The 16,875-nt window shown below is 46.3% G+C and overlaps 1 protein-coding gene across 5 annotated transcripts in view; it reads left to right on the forward strand.

Moving 5' to 3' along the window:
* Positions 1-2,582: 2,582 nt before the first annotated feature.
* The window catches only part of EPHA3 (EPH receptor A3), an 853,173-nt gene continuing 838,880 nt past the window's right edge, over positions 2,583-16,875 (forward strand). For all 5 annotated transcript variants that reach the window (XM_069204910.1, XM_069204911.1, XM_069204912.1 and 2 more), the window contains exon 1: positions 2,583-2,795. In XM_069204910.1, coding sequence (XP_069061011.1) covers positions 2,702-2,795 — 94 coding nt within the window. In that variant the 5' untranslated portion in view covers positions 2,583-2,701. The remainder of the gene's footprint in view (positions 2,796-16,875) is intronic.

Here is a 16,875-nt window from a genome sequence, read left to right on the forward strand (position 1 = left end):
CTTTTATCTAACTTACCTCTGTACCCCCCAGAATCTTAGGGACGGTGTAGGGATTGTGTGCTAATACAATTTCATGAATGGCCCTTCGACGGGTTGGGGGGTCAGGAACCACGTAAATAAGTGCCCAGCCATGCTCTTAAAACATGTTACACATTTGTACATCTACAAACAGTCGTACGTGGGGCTCACAGGGCTCATATGTCATTGTAATCAAGATTGTAATGATGCTTGCACCTATAAATAGCCACTTGGGGGGTTTAAATGTCCATTGTATAGACTTTGTCCTCTTACTATTCAATTATAATTTTAACCATGTTTTATATTTGTAAACCAGCCAAATGAGGAGTGAACGTATTATGTATTGTCAAAGGGTATAATGTTTTGGATCATTCCATGGAGAGGGATGGCTTTTATGGTTTTATGGTTTTTATTAACTAATAAACTAATATTTGACTGACTATTATACCTTTAGTATCAAGTGTCAGAGAAATTGGATTATAAATTGAGGATTCAGTCAACTTTAAATGCCATTCATTGTCCTGAAGACTGCTCAGTAGGAAAAAGCAATTACTTAGAGGAATACTGGGGGCCTCAATGGATGACTCAACCTGAATGACTCAACGTGAATATTCCCTGTTCCTTGGCCTGGAAATGGCATGATCTATAGTAGAAGCCCAAAGGCAAGGCTCTGATTCTTCCTTGAGCATCTACCAGATGTCTTAGCACAACTAGCAACTTTCCCACCAAAAAAGGTCTTCTAAAATTTACAGCACAATCACCTAGGGTGAGTTTTGGTGTGTGGCCCACCCAGGAAACTCTCCTCACTGCCAAATTATCATTAAAAAGATCACCAGGAGAGCCTGAGTTTGCCTTAAACCAGTGTATTACCTTGTGTTTTAAGTCTAGCCAGGTTACCCTTTTACTTGGGAGCAATGGTGGAACTTGAGCTAGAATGAAAATGTAAGGAGAGCACTCAAGGAGCAGGTGTAAGCTAGGCTGGTGATCATCAGAAAGAGGAGTAGATCTGGCTTCAGGCAGATGGGAACATTGGTGACTCTGAGGCTGGCCAGCACTATAGATAACAGAACCCACATTGCCAGTATGAGGTGGATTTGAAGATGGCCATCAGCCAAAAGTGCAGCTGGGCCACTGGCCTTTGACACAGAGTGATCTTCAGCATGGGGGATGTCAGCCCTTGAAGTTGAAGTAACCAAGAAAGGGAGCGGCTGGACACAAGGAGATTGAGTCAAAGCCAAAATTGTCTCTGTTTCTTTTTCTATTTGCATGAAAATTTCAGAACGAAAAGTGTTCAGTGTAGTCTTCAGTTTAACAAACAGACCAACACACTATTCCTGACAATGGAGCTAAGGAGATCCACATGTAGGAATTTTAGGCTATCGTCTGCCAGGGCATTAAAGACTGGGGTGGCTGACTTCTGGGCGACTTGTAAATCATTCAGAGGTTTGGACAGTTAGTAAGAGGGGGCGAACTTAATTGAGGTGAAATTGTATCCGTAATTTTCAAAACGTCTGGTGATGATTGCTGGAGGGTGTAGTCCCACCCCAGCAACGAAATCTCAGAGGCCTACGCCCACCTGCCGCGGAATTAACAAGATGCTTTAATAGCACTGAACGTGCTAGCATGCCCCTCCTCCTGGGCAAGCAAGATGGTTGCAAAGGAGACACAGAGTCTTTCTCCCACTTGATAGGTGGCTAGCTGTCTAGGAATTCTAATGGTGCCAAAAAGACACAGAAAACCAATAAAGGTGTAAGAGCAAAGCCAGGGCTGGAGACTGGGGAATTTGGATTTTATTGCAACAGGCACAGAGGTCAGAAGAGTCGGTAGGCCTGGTTATCTAATATCAATGAAGTCCTTTATCTTCTTGAAGCCACTAGGTCACTTTTTAACAGAATATAGTGCCTGTAAGGGTGCAACGAGAGCTTCATGGTTCACCACCTCACTCATCCATAATTGTAACACGCTGTGTCGTATCTTTCATTACCTATGCGATAGATGTGCAATGTGGTACAACATCAGATGGAAGGCTCAGTGCAATAACAAAGCCTGCAAATAGCATTGGGGCATCCGCTCGGACCAGACACGTGGTGAGTACATAGCCTGCTCTGCTTGTCACTCTTAGGTGAAAAGCCCTGTGTTTTCCACCAAACCATGCGTTGTCTGCGGTATTTTGGTCCTTGTTGGCTAAGAAGTCATTTGTACAACGTTCACTGGGGAAGGTTGCAAATATCGGCATTATGCCCTGCGTAATAACATCATAGTAAGTGCACATCCGCCACCTGAGTTATACTACTGCCCCACCGTAAGCCTCTGTGTAAATGCGTGCCTAGGTGCCAGTATAGAATAATATAATTGGCTATCAACTCGGTGTACTTTTGAGTATGAAGTATTTCGCAGACCCCTGCAGAGGTGCTGTGTGGACTGACAGCGCGTGGGGTTTCCCCTAGAGCCGCCAGTCCCCCCTTGCCTGTTCCTTTGTGGTCCTTGGCAGGCGGCTTTAGGACCCAGGGGTAGCGGGTCTCCGGCAGCCGCGGGGGCACAGACTCCTCCTTATCTCCAGTGTCAAACTTGACATCAGCTTGGGGAAGGCGAGGAATGGTAACCAGCGGAGGAGCGCTCACATCCTCGGAGGCTGCGCGCGGCGCGGAGATATGCGGCTCCCCCTGCCCTCTGTAGCAGCAGCATGGATCCCTCCCCGCTCGCCGTCCCCCTGCTCCTACTCTGCGCCGCTCTCCTCTGCCTGGGGGAGCAGCCGAGCCCGCATCCCACCAACGAAGGTGAGTGAACCGGGCAGAACAACCAGTCGCCCCCGGTCACGGCTTGCCTGGCAGCGATTCGGACCTGGTTCGCTTTTCTCAGCGCTGCACGTGGTGATTTTGGATTAGTTCGGCCCCTTTCTTGCGCATTTCTGCAAATATCTCGCGACAAGGCGCCTAGAGGTGTCTGTGGCGAACCTGGTGGCCCCTTTTGCCAGGTGATGCGCTGATTTCAACCTGCTGGGATGCTCCTGGATGCTGCTGCACGAGCTTCACCCAGCCCGAAAGAGCCGGGAAAACTTCGGGTTCGAGTTCACGGACTCCCAGTTCGTCTTTGTTGGTGGTCCTGAAGGAGGATGTTGTAGAGTCTCTGTCAATGGGTTTCTTGCATGGGGTGGTTAACAATGTGTGTTTACAGTATGAACTGCAAGATCCTAATCTGCGATACTCTGTTTGGTGAAGTGGAAAGCAGATAATATTCCCAGTACTGGAATGTGGCTAATTTTACCACTATCAATTAACTTATCGATGCTACTTAGAATTGTGTATTTGTGAAAAAGGTACCCATAATCTTATTGTAATTGATGGCATTAATTACAAAGCTGCGTCCATGAACAGAATGGAAGTTATCTTAATTTCAGTAATCGGGTCTACGCACTTCCCTGTGCATTTGTGAGGCTAACTTGACATTGTCATCTAGCGTGTTATCACAGAGCGCCTTGCGCACACAAAGCAAGGTGGCAAGCGCTTCCCTGACTACGAGCGCAGCAGGTTGGGACAACGCAATGTACACCGCAGGCTCCTGCGCTATTAAATTGTACTGGCTGTGTAACAGAGGTAATCCCTCCGAAGATCATTTACGCTACCCAGCCTGAAAGCATTTGAGTATAAGTGCGGCTAATTGCACAGTAGGCATGCGCCGGTGGATGGTAATACGGCTACTTCAGGGCAGAGATAGCGGCTGCAGAAGTGCTCCGCTTGGTTCGCGCTGCTGGTGTTTCCGCTTTCTTCACCTGGGTTAAATTACTCCTAGTAGCTGGTGCCGACAAGTCAGCCACAAGTCGGCCTTTTGGTCAAGTGTTTGCTTCTGTTTGTTCGTTAATTCTATTAGATGTTGTGTCTTTAGTGACAGCTCCAACAAAACTTTAAAGTTGTTTGACAAACTTTACTAAAGTGATTCTTTACTTTTTTCCATGGGTGAGTTTCATTTCCTATTATTTTCGACACCTCCCCTCGAAAGCTGCTGTTCTGTACTATTTTATTTTCTGCTTTTATTCTTTTTCATAAATGTAGTTCTTCATTTCGCCACACTTATTTTTCTTTGAATTACGTCTTCCTTCTTTCATTCCTTTGTTTCTTTCTTTCTTTCTTTCTTTCTTTCTTTCTTTCTTTCGTCTTTCCATCTTTCTTGCTCTTTCTGTTCTTCTTTCATCACTCTGTCCTTCATCCAGTGTTTTTCTGTCTGACTTTGCTTCTCTTTATATTTCTTTCTTCCTTTCTTTCACGAGTTTCTACATGGATATCTAAATTGCGGATCAGTGTGTAATTTTAAACTATCACCACTCGCAAGCCCAATTTAATTTTATTTTTTATTTTTCAGTTATTTACTTACTAATTGTATTGCATTGGTCAGATACTCCTACTACAAAAAGGGTAGCAGAGTTTCTCCTAATTTGTATCCCGAGCACATCCTGTGGGTCCCAGACGCTCTTTCATCCATAAAGCCAGGGGGAGCGGCTTTACAGAGTGTACAATTAGAGCACAATATAATAAGATTTGCACCTGCTTTCAGTGTATTTACACAGGCGTTTTCAACTTCGAGCAGAGTTTGATTCAGTGCGTCCGCACTGTTAATGAGCCCAGAAGCCGCGCTCTCGGCGCTAACAAGATGCAAAATGTATATTTAAATCAGAAAAGGAAGCAAGCGATTTTTGAAAAGCAGTGTGGACAGTCGTGTAAACTTCAAAAGCTCACCGTGTTGGAGACTGTATTTCAAGTGACGCATCTTTATTGCGGCAGTTTTTTCTGGATTGTTTGACTTCTCGCTAAGAAGGTGCATTTCCCAGTTACAAGCGAGCACGACACGAGTAAAATATTAAACTTCTCACGTCGCGCGCAGTAAGCGTGTAACTACTGGCTGTCCCAGATCACTTTGTCCCAACTGCCTGATTGTACAACACAACAGCCCTGTATTGCGTTATTTATAATATTATTTATACATCACTTTCCATAACCCATGCGAGGCCTGAATCAGTTTCTGGTAAACGGGTTATTCAGTAAAAGACGCTGTAGTTGTTTCCTGTGAGGTTGTTAGCGACGGGAGAGAAGATTCCCGCATGCCGGAGAAGGCAGCGGGGTACTGCTTGAAGGGCAGCCACAGGCGCCTGTGTAAAAGCAGGCAGCGGGGTTCAATGCGCAGTAATCAGGGGCAGGCACTGTACTTACGTAAAACTCGCTGGCTTTGTATCGGTACAGCAGGCAGCACTGGCTGTACCCCTGAGGCACCCGGCGGGCGACGCTATCTCTGATAACCGAAGATAACGCTGCATTCTGTCCTTCAGCGCTAGATCCCGGGGGGCGGAGGGGGCAACAGTCGCTGGGGTCGAAACCCCATGTAACAGTTGTGGGGGACTCTTAACAGCATGAGGCCTGTACTCGTATGTGCTTGAAATGGAGGAATAGAAGTGCAGGCACTCCGTACCAGAGTACCTGCTTGTTTCTGAGAAGTGCCGGTTCTCTCCAATTAAAAGTATTACGTTTTCCTTAAGAAGTGCAGGTACTCTCCCCCTCAAAATAAAAAAGTTCTGGTACTCTGTACCGGACAGTAGCGGCCCATCTAAAGCATTGTGTATAGCAGTAACCTGGCTCTGCATCCTAGTACATACAGGGCATGGAGTACTGGCATTTGATATGCATGTAACAGTAGCCGGCCTGTACTAGGGTAACAGTAGCGGGCCGATACTCGTGTTCCAGTAGCACTGACTCCCCTATGGTAACAGCAACTGCCTGTACCCCGTAACAATAACGACCTGTACCCGTGTAACAACAACAGTATCTGCCCCCTGTAACAGAAGCAAGTCTGTACCCGTGAGTAACATTAGTGGTGCTCTCCTGTACCCGTGAACAGCACGGTCTGTAGGTCTGTAACAATGACACTGGCCTGAACCCTTGTGGTATAGTAGCTGAGCTGTACCCCTGTTTCAGTATCACTGACTATCCACTTTTATCAGTACCTGCCTGTACCCGTGTATCAGTAGCTGGCCTGTACTCGAGTAACAATAGCACTGACTGTCCCTCTGTATCAATAGCTGACCTGTTCTCCAATAACAATAGCACTGACTGTTTTTCTGTAACAGTACCGGGCATGTGACTGTGTAATTGGAGCACTGAATGTTCTTCAGTATCAATAGCTGACCTGTACTGGAGTAACAATAGCACCGACTGTCCTTCTGTAACAGTACAGGACCTGCGCCTGCGTAACAATAGCACTGACCTCTGTATCAATAGCTGGCCTGTACTCGAGTAACAATAGGACTGTCTGTCCCCGTTTATCAATAGCTGGCCTGTTCTTTTGTAACAATAGCACTGACTGTCCCTCTGTATCTGTAGCTGGGCTGTACTCTAGTAACAATAGCACTGTCTGTCCCTCTGTAACAATAGCTGGCCTGTACTCGAGTAACAATAGGACTGTCTGTCCCCGTGTATCAATAGCTGGCCTGTTCTATCGTAACAATAGCACTGACTGTCCCTCTGTATCTGTAGCTGGGCTGTACTCTAGTAACAATAGCACTGTCTGTCCCTCTGTAACCAATAGCTGGCCTGTTCTCGTGTAACAATAGCACTGACTGTACCTCAGTATCAGTAGCTGGCCTGTACTCTAGTAACAATAGCACTGACTGCCCATCTGTTTCAATAGCTGCCCTGTACTCGAGTAATAACAGCACGGACTACCCTTCTGTATCAATAGCTGGCCTTTACTCGTGTAACAATAGCACTTTCCGTCCCTCTGTATCAGTAGCTGGTCTGTACTCGAGTAACAATAGCACAGACTTTCCCTCTGTGTCAAAAGTTGGCCTATACTCTAGTAACAATTGCACAGACTGTCCCTAATTAACAGTAGCTGTCCTGTACCTGTGTAACCATAGCAGGGCTGGACGCGTGTAACGGTAGCACAGGGTGTTCCCGTGTAACAGTAACTGTGCCCGTGAATAATAGTTGCGGGCTTGAACCCCAGCTGTCAATAAGGTGGGCCTTCGGCGCTTTCCTGTCTCTGTTGGTGTAAATGGGAATAGGAACCCCCTCGCGCCTACAGAGGGTGTCCCTTTGCTTTTATTTGTCATCATCACCTGCTCATTTCCACAGTGCTCTTTCCCCACCCAGTGGGATCCTCTATTCCTCCTCCCCCCTAACTAGACCCCCCCCCGCCCCACACATACACACACCTAATTTTCGGGCTAGTCGGTGATAATTCCGCGCCAATGTCAGATGGCATTGAATCAGTCACAGGCGCCCCGGGCTGGCGTGTCTCTCATCTGCGGCCACAGCAGGATGCCTTGTCCAGACAGCCCTATAACATGTAGTGGCACGTTGCAGTGTGTGACGCTGGCAGCCCGTGGCGAGACTTTCAGATGGTGCACTTGAGACATGCCACTAGGTGTGGCTTTAATGGACTTGGGTTGCGTGTGTGTGTGTTTTTTTTTTTTCCCAGTATACACAGTGCGAGAAGAAGCGTTTGCCATCTATTTATTTATTAAACCGTTAGCGCCTATGAGACCCAACGCTGGTCACAAAATACTTTTCATAGAGTAAATTAACGAACGTCATTCTAATCAAAGGAGGATGAGGCGTGGCTATAGAAGATAATACAAGTCGTTGGACTTGAACCCAAATGACAATCTTCGCAAGCCTCGGGTGCAAATCGCGCATTGCATTAACTTCCATTTTCGCGAGGCCTGTATTTTCGCTGTGTGCAGTTAGCACTCACTTCACAGGTCCGGACCGTGGAATGTGGGATAACACGCAAATTGTGTACGTTTTCTCCATTAACGAGGTGCTAAAAGAACACAAGGACGATGCACATAAAAGAACGTGTACTTGATGGTGACACAATATGGCAAGTAAATATAGTGGGGTATGAAAATGCAGTGGGCGCAGGAATTCGTAGCCTGTCAGTGAAGGGCTTATCTGAGGTGGGGCGCTGATCGCGGGCTCTTTCGGAGAATAAAAGTGTTGTGAGGTTGAGTTGGGAGGGGTGAGGAGAGATGTGGTAAAGGCCGGCAGAGCCTGCAGTCGGACGTGGCAAATATACAGCACTTTCGGTGTCTTTATCAGGGCCGGCTTTAGCGCTGGTGGCGCCCTGTGCGATGGTCTTTTTTTGGCGCCCCCCAAACTGACACATGCCAACATTGCGTTGTGTACAGCATTGACACAAACCCATGGCTCACCATTTATGCCGAAAGCTAGCACAGTACCATCATGGATAGAGACTCGCTGTGCGGAGTGCGCGCACAAAGTAGCAATGCAGTCTGCACAGCACTGCCAATGCAATGCTGGACTTCACTGAGACAACTCAAGCGTGCCAAGTGACCGGTGAACACAAGCTGGTGATGCATTGTGCACAGCACTGCCATATCCCAGAGTGGAGCTGTGCAGAACACTGAGACAAGCCTGAGGAGCACTCTGTGCAGCCTTCACACAAGGCCGTGCTGCATTGTTTACAGCACAAACACAAGTCACATGTGCATTGTGAACAATACGAGCACAAGTCAGAGGCACATTTTTAACAGTACAGGGGAAGGACAGATGTATTGGATGCACTTCACACAATCAAGAGTGCACTAACTCAAGCCATGAACAGCAGTGTCACACACCAGGGGTGTGTTTTTCACAATTTATGGTCAGACACAGCACCATTACAAATAGAAACTCACCATGTGCAGCGCACACTCGAAGTAGTGGTGCATTGTGCACTATACTGACACAATTCACTGGTACACTGTGGCCAGCCCTCAAACAATCCAGGGGTGCACTGTGTACAACAGTCACACAAACCAGAGCTGCATTGTTTGTGCCACTGACTTAAGCCATTGGTGCCAGTGCTGAATTTGTAAACAAAAACGTGCCGTGCCCAAAGCCCTCCTCTTAAACATGCGGCTGCTGCAATTAAATGTTGGAACACGAAATACTGAGGCAGCGTAATCCTGAAGCCATCTCAGGCCTCCTCAATCCATTTAAAGCCACTCCCTGCCCCTTCAGCTCACTCTAGCAGCTTTCTACTTTCTCCCTTTGTGACGCCTTTTCATTTTTTCCTTCCTCCACCTGTCCCATATGTGTCGTTTGCTTGCAGCAAAGGCCTGAGGCAGAAGAATAAGCCCCGGCCCTAATAAATAACTGCCGGAGCTCAGCACAGGAAACAACAAGCACAAATTAAGCACTTATTGGTGCGTTTTACACAGCATGGAAACAAGTTAGTGATGCATTGTGCACATCATCCACGTGAACTGGAGCTGCAGTGCCTACAGCTCTGAGACAGGGGAGTTGTGCACTGTACATACACGTATATAAGACCCAGGCAAACTGTGCAAACCAATGACACAAGCTGGAGGGATACTGTGCACAGAACTGAGATAAGTTAAGGATGGATGGCGCACAGTATTCACACAAGCCTGGGCGCACTGTGTACAGCAGCGACACAAGCCATACAAGCAGTGTAAAGAGTGCAAACACAAGCTAGAGGACTCACTGAGCACAGCACAGAGACAAGCTGAATGTGCACAGTGCACTGTATTAACACAACCCCGAGATGCATTGTTGGACAGCACTAACACAGGCTGGGTAGGGACATCTTAAGGATTTTGGGGACCCGGGGCCAAACATATTTTGGGGGCCCTTATTCAGAACAGCTTTGAATTCATGTTACAATTTCAACAATGCATGCCCTCTTGCCCCCCTCCCTTCCCCTCAATGACCACCTCCTCGGATTCCCTCACTACCACTGGTAAATGTGCCCCTTTTCTCTCCATAGCCCCCCTTTCACATACATTCATTTATTGTAAAGCAAATGTAAAGGATGGCTTTACTAATTCATTCAGCTATCCACATAAAATATAGTTATGTTCTTATCAGCAGGCATATTAACCCTCTACTCTACGGTGAGTCAAAGCTGCCACCAGACAAAACTCCCATCTCTGTCCCTAGCAGGAACATTAATCACAAGAAGTATCTTGATATTTTAATTGCTTCCTGAAGGCTGGACTCAGGAGGTGCTTTTAAACCGCAAGCTTCTTAGTTATTGCTAAAGACAACACCCCCCTGAGGTCAGCACTCGGTGCGGTCGCACCGCTTGCGCCGCCTTAAAGCCGGCCCTGGTCTGTATTGTAGGATGTCAGTGCTTGCCATGGTGTGGAAGCTTTCTCCGTTTATTTAGTTACCAATGTATTCCTTTCACTGATTTGCATAGCGCTGGCTTGTGACAAGAAGCCGCGTTGTAGCTCTAGGTCTCTCAGACGCCAGTAGTTTGCTTTTCCGTGACTTCGACGCCTAGCTTACGGTTGCCTAATAAATGGCTTTGAGATATCACGGGGTTTGGATGTCTCTCTAGGGAACATTATTCGCCATGCTTCGCGGTAGATGAAAGGTCCTTCATTAGACTTTGTCCTCTAATTCAAGGGAGGGGTGGTCCCCGTGGGACATAGTGAGGCGGAGAAGGCCCCCAGAGACACTCCGCAGCTCGTTTTCGAGAACTGGGGACTCCATCAGTAATAAGGACATTCGTCTTTTCTCTCAAGAAGAGCGCCATCGGCAGCGGTGTGTTCCGCCCACGTGTCCGGATTCCTGGCAAGGCATAGCATTCAGTCGGCCAGCAGGTGGAGTAGCACCGGGTCACTGCGGGCGTAGCGACCAATTGGGCCCCAGTTGTAACTGTATTTGGCTACTCATCCAGCGACTGGGCGGCTGGGGTGTAGCACAACCCCCTGCAGCTCCTGCATGCAGGAAGGGGCAACCCTTCAGGGGGCCCTAGTCTGCCTCAAAGAGTATCAGCGAGACTCAGAGGCCCCGCGACACATTCTGCAGGCGAGGGGCATCATTTTACGTTACGCCACACGCCGGGGTGGGGGTGGTGTGCGGAATCTTCTTGCTTGCACCGAAGCTCGTGACGCCCTTTCTGCTCCTCCTCCTCACTGGTCGTTAGGGGGCGGTAGATGTGTTGCCAAGCCTAGTATTACCCATGGTTTAATGGCGAAAGATGGACTACTAAACCCCGGCGCTCGTGTTAACGGGCCCTGTCTGCAACGCATCCTTCACAGGTCCCTGAAATGGCTCGCACAGTGCTCCACGTATTGTTCTAATCTCACACCACGATGGCTTTAGCCACAATAAACAGATGTACGAAATAAAGTTCAGCCACTACAGGAGGTGCGCGCCTGCCCTCATCCGAATAGGACACTTTCATATCAGAACTCTGCACAATACAATTAAAAGGTGCAATTTTGTCCAAGCCCTCAAAGGAGGAGATGTTGTTCCACTGAGGAGCCTTTAAGTTAGCTCGATATTTCTACGGGGCTGGGAGGCCTTCCAGGCAGTCCGAACTGAAACCTAGAATCGCCGAAAACACTTCCGATCAAAATGTAAATCGATACAAAAAATGCTGTCTCGAGAGATTTGTGTTTCGTTTACTGGCAAGATGTCCCCCGGACGAAAATATAAGCGAACGAGGTTGGAACGCGAAATGAGTACTTTCGCTTGAAATAAATAACATTCCATGTCAGGAACACTTTCATCTACCAGTTTTAAGGGCAATTAAGCTTGAGGTTTGAACCAATGCAGAAAATGAATGTACCCATGTAACACAACCGAGAAAGATTGTTACTTTTTTGCGAACTATCGAAATAAGGGTGCGTTAGTATGTTGATCCCAACTCGCTGAGTCAAACTGCTTCAAGCTGAGAAATGGAGCACATTAGAAACCCACTATATTAGTGGCTATACAAATGTTGGAAGTCGTACATTAGTGACGACACCACTCTGGTGCCACCTATACCCAACATAAACAGTGAAACGGGGCCTCTTCCCAGCAACGTGCCCCCCGCAGATCTACTGGAAATCTGGGCCTTTCTGGAGGTCGAACTGATACTTACTCTTGTTAGGGGTCTCTCTTGGTCCTTGCAGCCACACAAGCTGCCTATGTATTATGTGGGCAACAAATACGATTGTGAATCTCAGCTAAGCACATTAATACCCCCAGTATCCCTACAAACAACCCCATTTCCTCCCAGGGTCTTCTCTTATGTTCTAAACCCCCCAATCGCACCTGGCGGGAAATCTAGGAAGAAGGCTTCGGAGGGAAATGTCTAGAGGTCTCTGGAGGTTCGTTGCAGTCTCCAAAGCGGCCTACGTGGCAGGGTGTGGCAGGGGCTCTTCTGAGCTCGGTATGTGGCACTGGGCGCGGCGAGACACGGCATTGTTTCAGAAAAATCCAATTATCTTGCTCCTCGTGTGCGAGCGTCATGTGGTAATCATCAGAATTTGAGGCTTTGCTGAAACACACTACGCTTGCAGAGCTTAGTAGAGTTCGGAGCTGTGAGGAAGGGGATCAACTGGCTGGGAAAATGAATTCTAAGGTTAGGGTGGACAAACCGAATCGTTCCCTTGTATTACTGGGGGCGCCCATTTTGTTATTTTCTTTATAATGTTGTTTTGGATTTTTATTCTTTGGGCGGTTTTTATTTTTCCCACGTGTGACAATTTGGGATTGTGTTCTACAGACAAGACTGAGAACCCTGCCAGGGCACCATGTCAACACCCCAGCACTCCTGTCATCTCCCCCTTTCCTTCCACTTATAATAACCTCACTGGTCCTCACCCCTCTCCAGCCTACCAATCACACCTCATGGGGGCCTGTATAAAGAGAAGCTGCGAGGGAAGTCTCGCGTGCTGCTTGTGACTGCTGATGTGTGAAAGGTATGTAAATAAATGCGTTATTGGGGCTCTTCTGGAAATCACTGAAGAGTACTAAAGGAATCACTTCGAGGCGTTACTAATATGAACATTGAACACATTTTTAGCAATGCCTAAATCAGTTTCCCTTTTACAGGATACATGTTTATTCAACTTGTAGCCTGAAGTGTTTTTCTCGCCCCTGTGTTGCCTGCTTAGACATCACAGTGAGCCCTGCTTTAGAGCTGTCAGGCGTCGCCTGCCCCAGCCGTGCGCGCGCACTTGGCCCCCGAGGCACGGGCCCTTCCCCTTCACGTAACCTCGCCAGTTAACACTTGACCCGTGTCATTATTTCTCCAGGCGCCGTCACAGCTACTTAGGCTCTTTACGACAACCCGAAATGCTACAATATTTTTTTTAGGCAATCAGACGCTTTCGAAACTGGCAAAAGTACAGTGCGCTATTGCTGAGCAATAAAAACGTTCAGAAATATTACGCACTCACGCATACATACGTCCAACACCATAAGCCAAGTGGCCCTTGTTACATGTTACACTTCAACCATTCCTTGTTTTTTGGCCAATAACACATTACATGGTGAGATCGTATGACATACACACATAGGCGAACACTCTATACAACAGCTCTTCCAAAAATGCAAAGTGTGGTCAGCTAAAAATGTAAAACTTGATGAAAGTATCACACATGACACAAGATCACTCGACATTTTCGGGTGCGCATAGCTTCCTGTAATTATACCTTAAAAACACTGATGTGTGCAAATGCACGCACGCTCACGGTAATGCGCTTCAGCTAACCCACCCTCCCCCTGCGTAAAGTGGTGCAGTGAGATGCGTAATTGTTTTCGCCAGTGTTCGCTTATGAAGGTAGCAGCATAATGCGGAATCTCGCGACCAATTGCCTCACGGGTGATTTATGATAACACTAGAAGAACGAATCTCAGAATCCGTGGCTATTCTAAACTTTTTTTTACACAGGTGGCCTTACAGGAGCTCTTTGAAAGGCAGACGTCTTTATCAAGTTCACACAGGATTGCATTGCTTGTTTTAAACCATGGTCTATAAAGTTCACGCCAAGATCCGTGCACCCGAAGAAGCTACAAACAGATTACTTCTCATTTTACTAAGGAGAAGTGGCTTTCCAAGTGCCTTATGACGTCAGAAGCCCACAGCGTTAATCCTGCCTTCCCCCATATAAATGTGTGATCTTGGGAAAACTATGCATCTCAGTGCTCCCCAAATAATATCGTTCAATATTTAGAGATAAACGGAACACTGGTTGTTTGCACGCAGTAGTGTACATTTGGACTTTGAGTTCTTGCGTGAAGAAGGCACATATATTTTATTCAGTCTGACTGTCAAGATTGTGCCCCTCCCCCATCGACCTTGGTGATCAAATTCGAAATATGACCTCTTAATAAAGTGAATACCTTGGTTGCACAAAGTGAAACTAATACACTGTGTATTCTGTAGCCATTATCACATTTCGAGGCGCATCTATACACACACAAACTTGCAAATGTGGTCAACTTTACTTCTTATTTTCCAGCCGTTAACTGTTCCTCCCAACCCCGAGCACTTTTCACCACTGGCACTTAAAGGAACTATCCCACACCACTAATGGTTGCTTTTTTCAGGGATTGGCCCTGCAAAATTCTCCCTTTCTTCATTGTGGAAAGCGCAAATCAATTTATTGTTGACTCAAAAACACGAGGCCCAAAATACTGCATTCGAATAGTTTTAGTGATTGACTGGGAGGATAAAAGAGGTAAATGAAATGAAAATTCGCTCCCCGCCTTCTTTCGCCGTGAGTCGCACATGTTGTCAGGTGCTGGGGGATAGATGCTGATAACACGTCTGGAAGTCACCATTTAACATTTAATGACGAACTCCGTGCGAGGACGCAGAATTTTAACGCCAATAAAAATGTTCGCACCGTAATGAAACACTTTCGAGGCTTTGATAATGTACACATTCTTTTCGCGTAATGTGTGTGTTGCATGAAAAGTGTACGATTGTGCAGCACGTCAGTGCAAGAGGAGGAAACGTGAAAATAAAAAAATGATGAAGGCCCTGATTCTCTGAAGACACCCCCCACCTCTTACCCAACGATGGCAATAACATATAAATCACGCTTACCTCCGGCAATGACTCTATTGCCCCTTCAGACTCCCTCTCCCAGCCCCTCCATATGTTTCTGACTTACACTCTTCTTTTCCCCTCTGTTACCCCCGAATCATTGTTTTCCTCCCTGCTGCTTCTACTTTCATCCTTCTCCCCCCACTGGGACGTAATACTCCTCCACGTCTCCTCTTTCCATCTTTTTTCAAGCTCTCTCCGCTCCCTCCTTTCCCTCCTTTCCCTCCTTTCCCTTCCTTCCTCTCCTGTGCTCTCCAACGTTGTCACGCGATATTGCTTTCTCGCACCTGCTTTCTGCCGACCTCTTTCTCCGACCCTTCTCTGTCGCCCCTCAACTTTCTCTCGCTCGTCCCCTCATAACTTTCGATTTGTTTACCTACTTTCTGCCTTACTTCATCGCTTTCATTTTTATTGCAGCCTCTCACCAACTCTCTCCGTTCCCCCTCTCTGTGAACATTTCGTCCTCCTTTCTCCCCTGTCTCGTTCTCTCCCTCTGCCTTGCTTCACCCCACGTCTCTTCTCCCTCTCTCTTTCCCCAGTTTCTTCATATTGACATGGTCCTTACCGGCCTGCTCTGAGGGCAGTGCGTGCACACCGATCGGATGTGTTATACAGCCAGACCCTCGAGAGTGCTCCTCCGAAGCTAATAATAACAATAATAATAATAAAAACGCATGGGCTGTGCTCACCAACAAGACCACTAAAGAAGAAGTCATGTCTTACACTTTTTAGGACACACATTGGTTCAATATTTAAGAACACTCCTGACATCCTCAAATAAGTTCCAGAATGTCTGAATTTTTGTTTGTATATTTAGTGGAAGGTTTGGCGGCCTAAAGGCCACTTTCCTAGATGCATTTTACATGTCTTTTAGTTTTTGGTCTATAATATGGGAAACTATGTCGAGTCTTTGGCGCTGTTTTTTTCCTGCTGTGCACTTACTGCTGCTTTCTGAGCATGCCAAGGGTTCAGTATCGGTGAGCACTGTGAGCTGTAGCCATGATTCTGTAGTGCTCTTTACATGACAGCTCAGTGTCGTGGCAGAGAGCATGTGAGGGAATGCATGTAGTAGCTACAACTTCGAAGGATACTTACACTAGAATATCCGTGGTCAAATGCTATATTTTAAAAGTACAATTTAGTTTAGGCGTTTTGAAAAGTTAATTATTTTGCCCAACTGTACAATCTATTTGTTTAAATATTGGGATGTTTATTTATGATTGTTCTACATATGTCATTAAGTTATCCCATATGCACAGTAAGGGTCTATAATACATGGAAGCTTCCCTGTATAAAAACCTGTTTCTAATTTCCTTATTGCACTCAAGTTGTTTGTGACATTTCGAGACACCTGCAATAAGAAAATGATGTAGCGTCTTAACTGTAATAACTTATTAGAGTTGAGATGTGAAATCGTAATGCTTGCTGCCAGCAGCCGAGGTAAAAGGCAGGTCATGGAGCTTCATTACAGGTGCAGTTCAAGCATGAAGAACTGGCTTTTCGGTCTTCTCTGTTTTTCTAAAATGAATAGTGAGCAGCAGAAAGGAGTGATTTAAGGCAACATATTTGCTTTTGCAAATTGTAGTTCATTAAAGAAAATAATAATTTTGCTTGTTTTGAAACATTATAGAGTACAGCCTTTTGTTTCAATCTGATTTATATTAAAATTATTCGAATATGTTTTTGTACCTCCTAATCAATTTTGCACTACGGATTCCTCTTTTATTTTTCATGTTTGAAAACTTCCTTTTTCACAGGAAGGAGAAATGCAGATGGATTTAAACAGTTTGTGGGACCGGTGACCGGGTGACCAAGTATTACAAGTAATTAAATGCCCTGTTCTGTACTTTAAGGGAATATTGCAAATTATCTCAGAGTTCCATACCCTTATAAAGGAATTGTCCTTTGTATACACTCATTTATAAAGTTATGGGTCTCCTCAATGAGGTGCAATATCCCTACAGAGCACAGCAGAGGGTATATTATTGTACAAATATTTCCTGTACA

The sequence above is a fragment of the Pleurodeles waltl genome, chromosome 8 (assembly GCF_031143425.1).
Source record: "Pleurodeles waltl isolate 20211129_DDA chromosome 8, aPleWal1.hap1.20221129, whole genome shotgun sequence".
In the NCBI taxonomy this organism is placed as follows: domain Eukaryota; kingdom Metazoa; phylum Chordata; class Amphibia; order Caudata; family Salamandridae; genus Pleurodeles; species Pleurodeles waltl.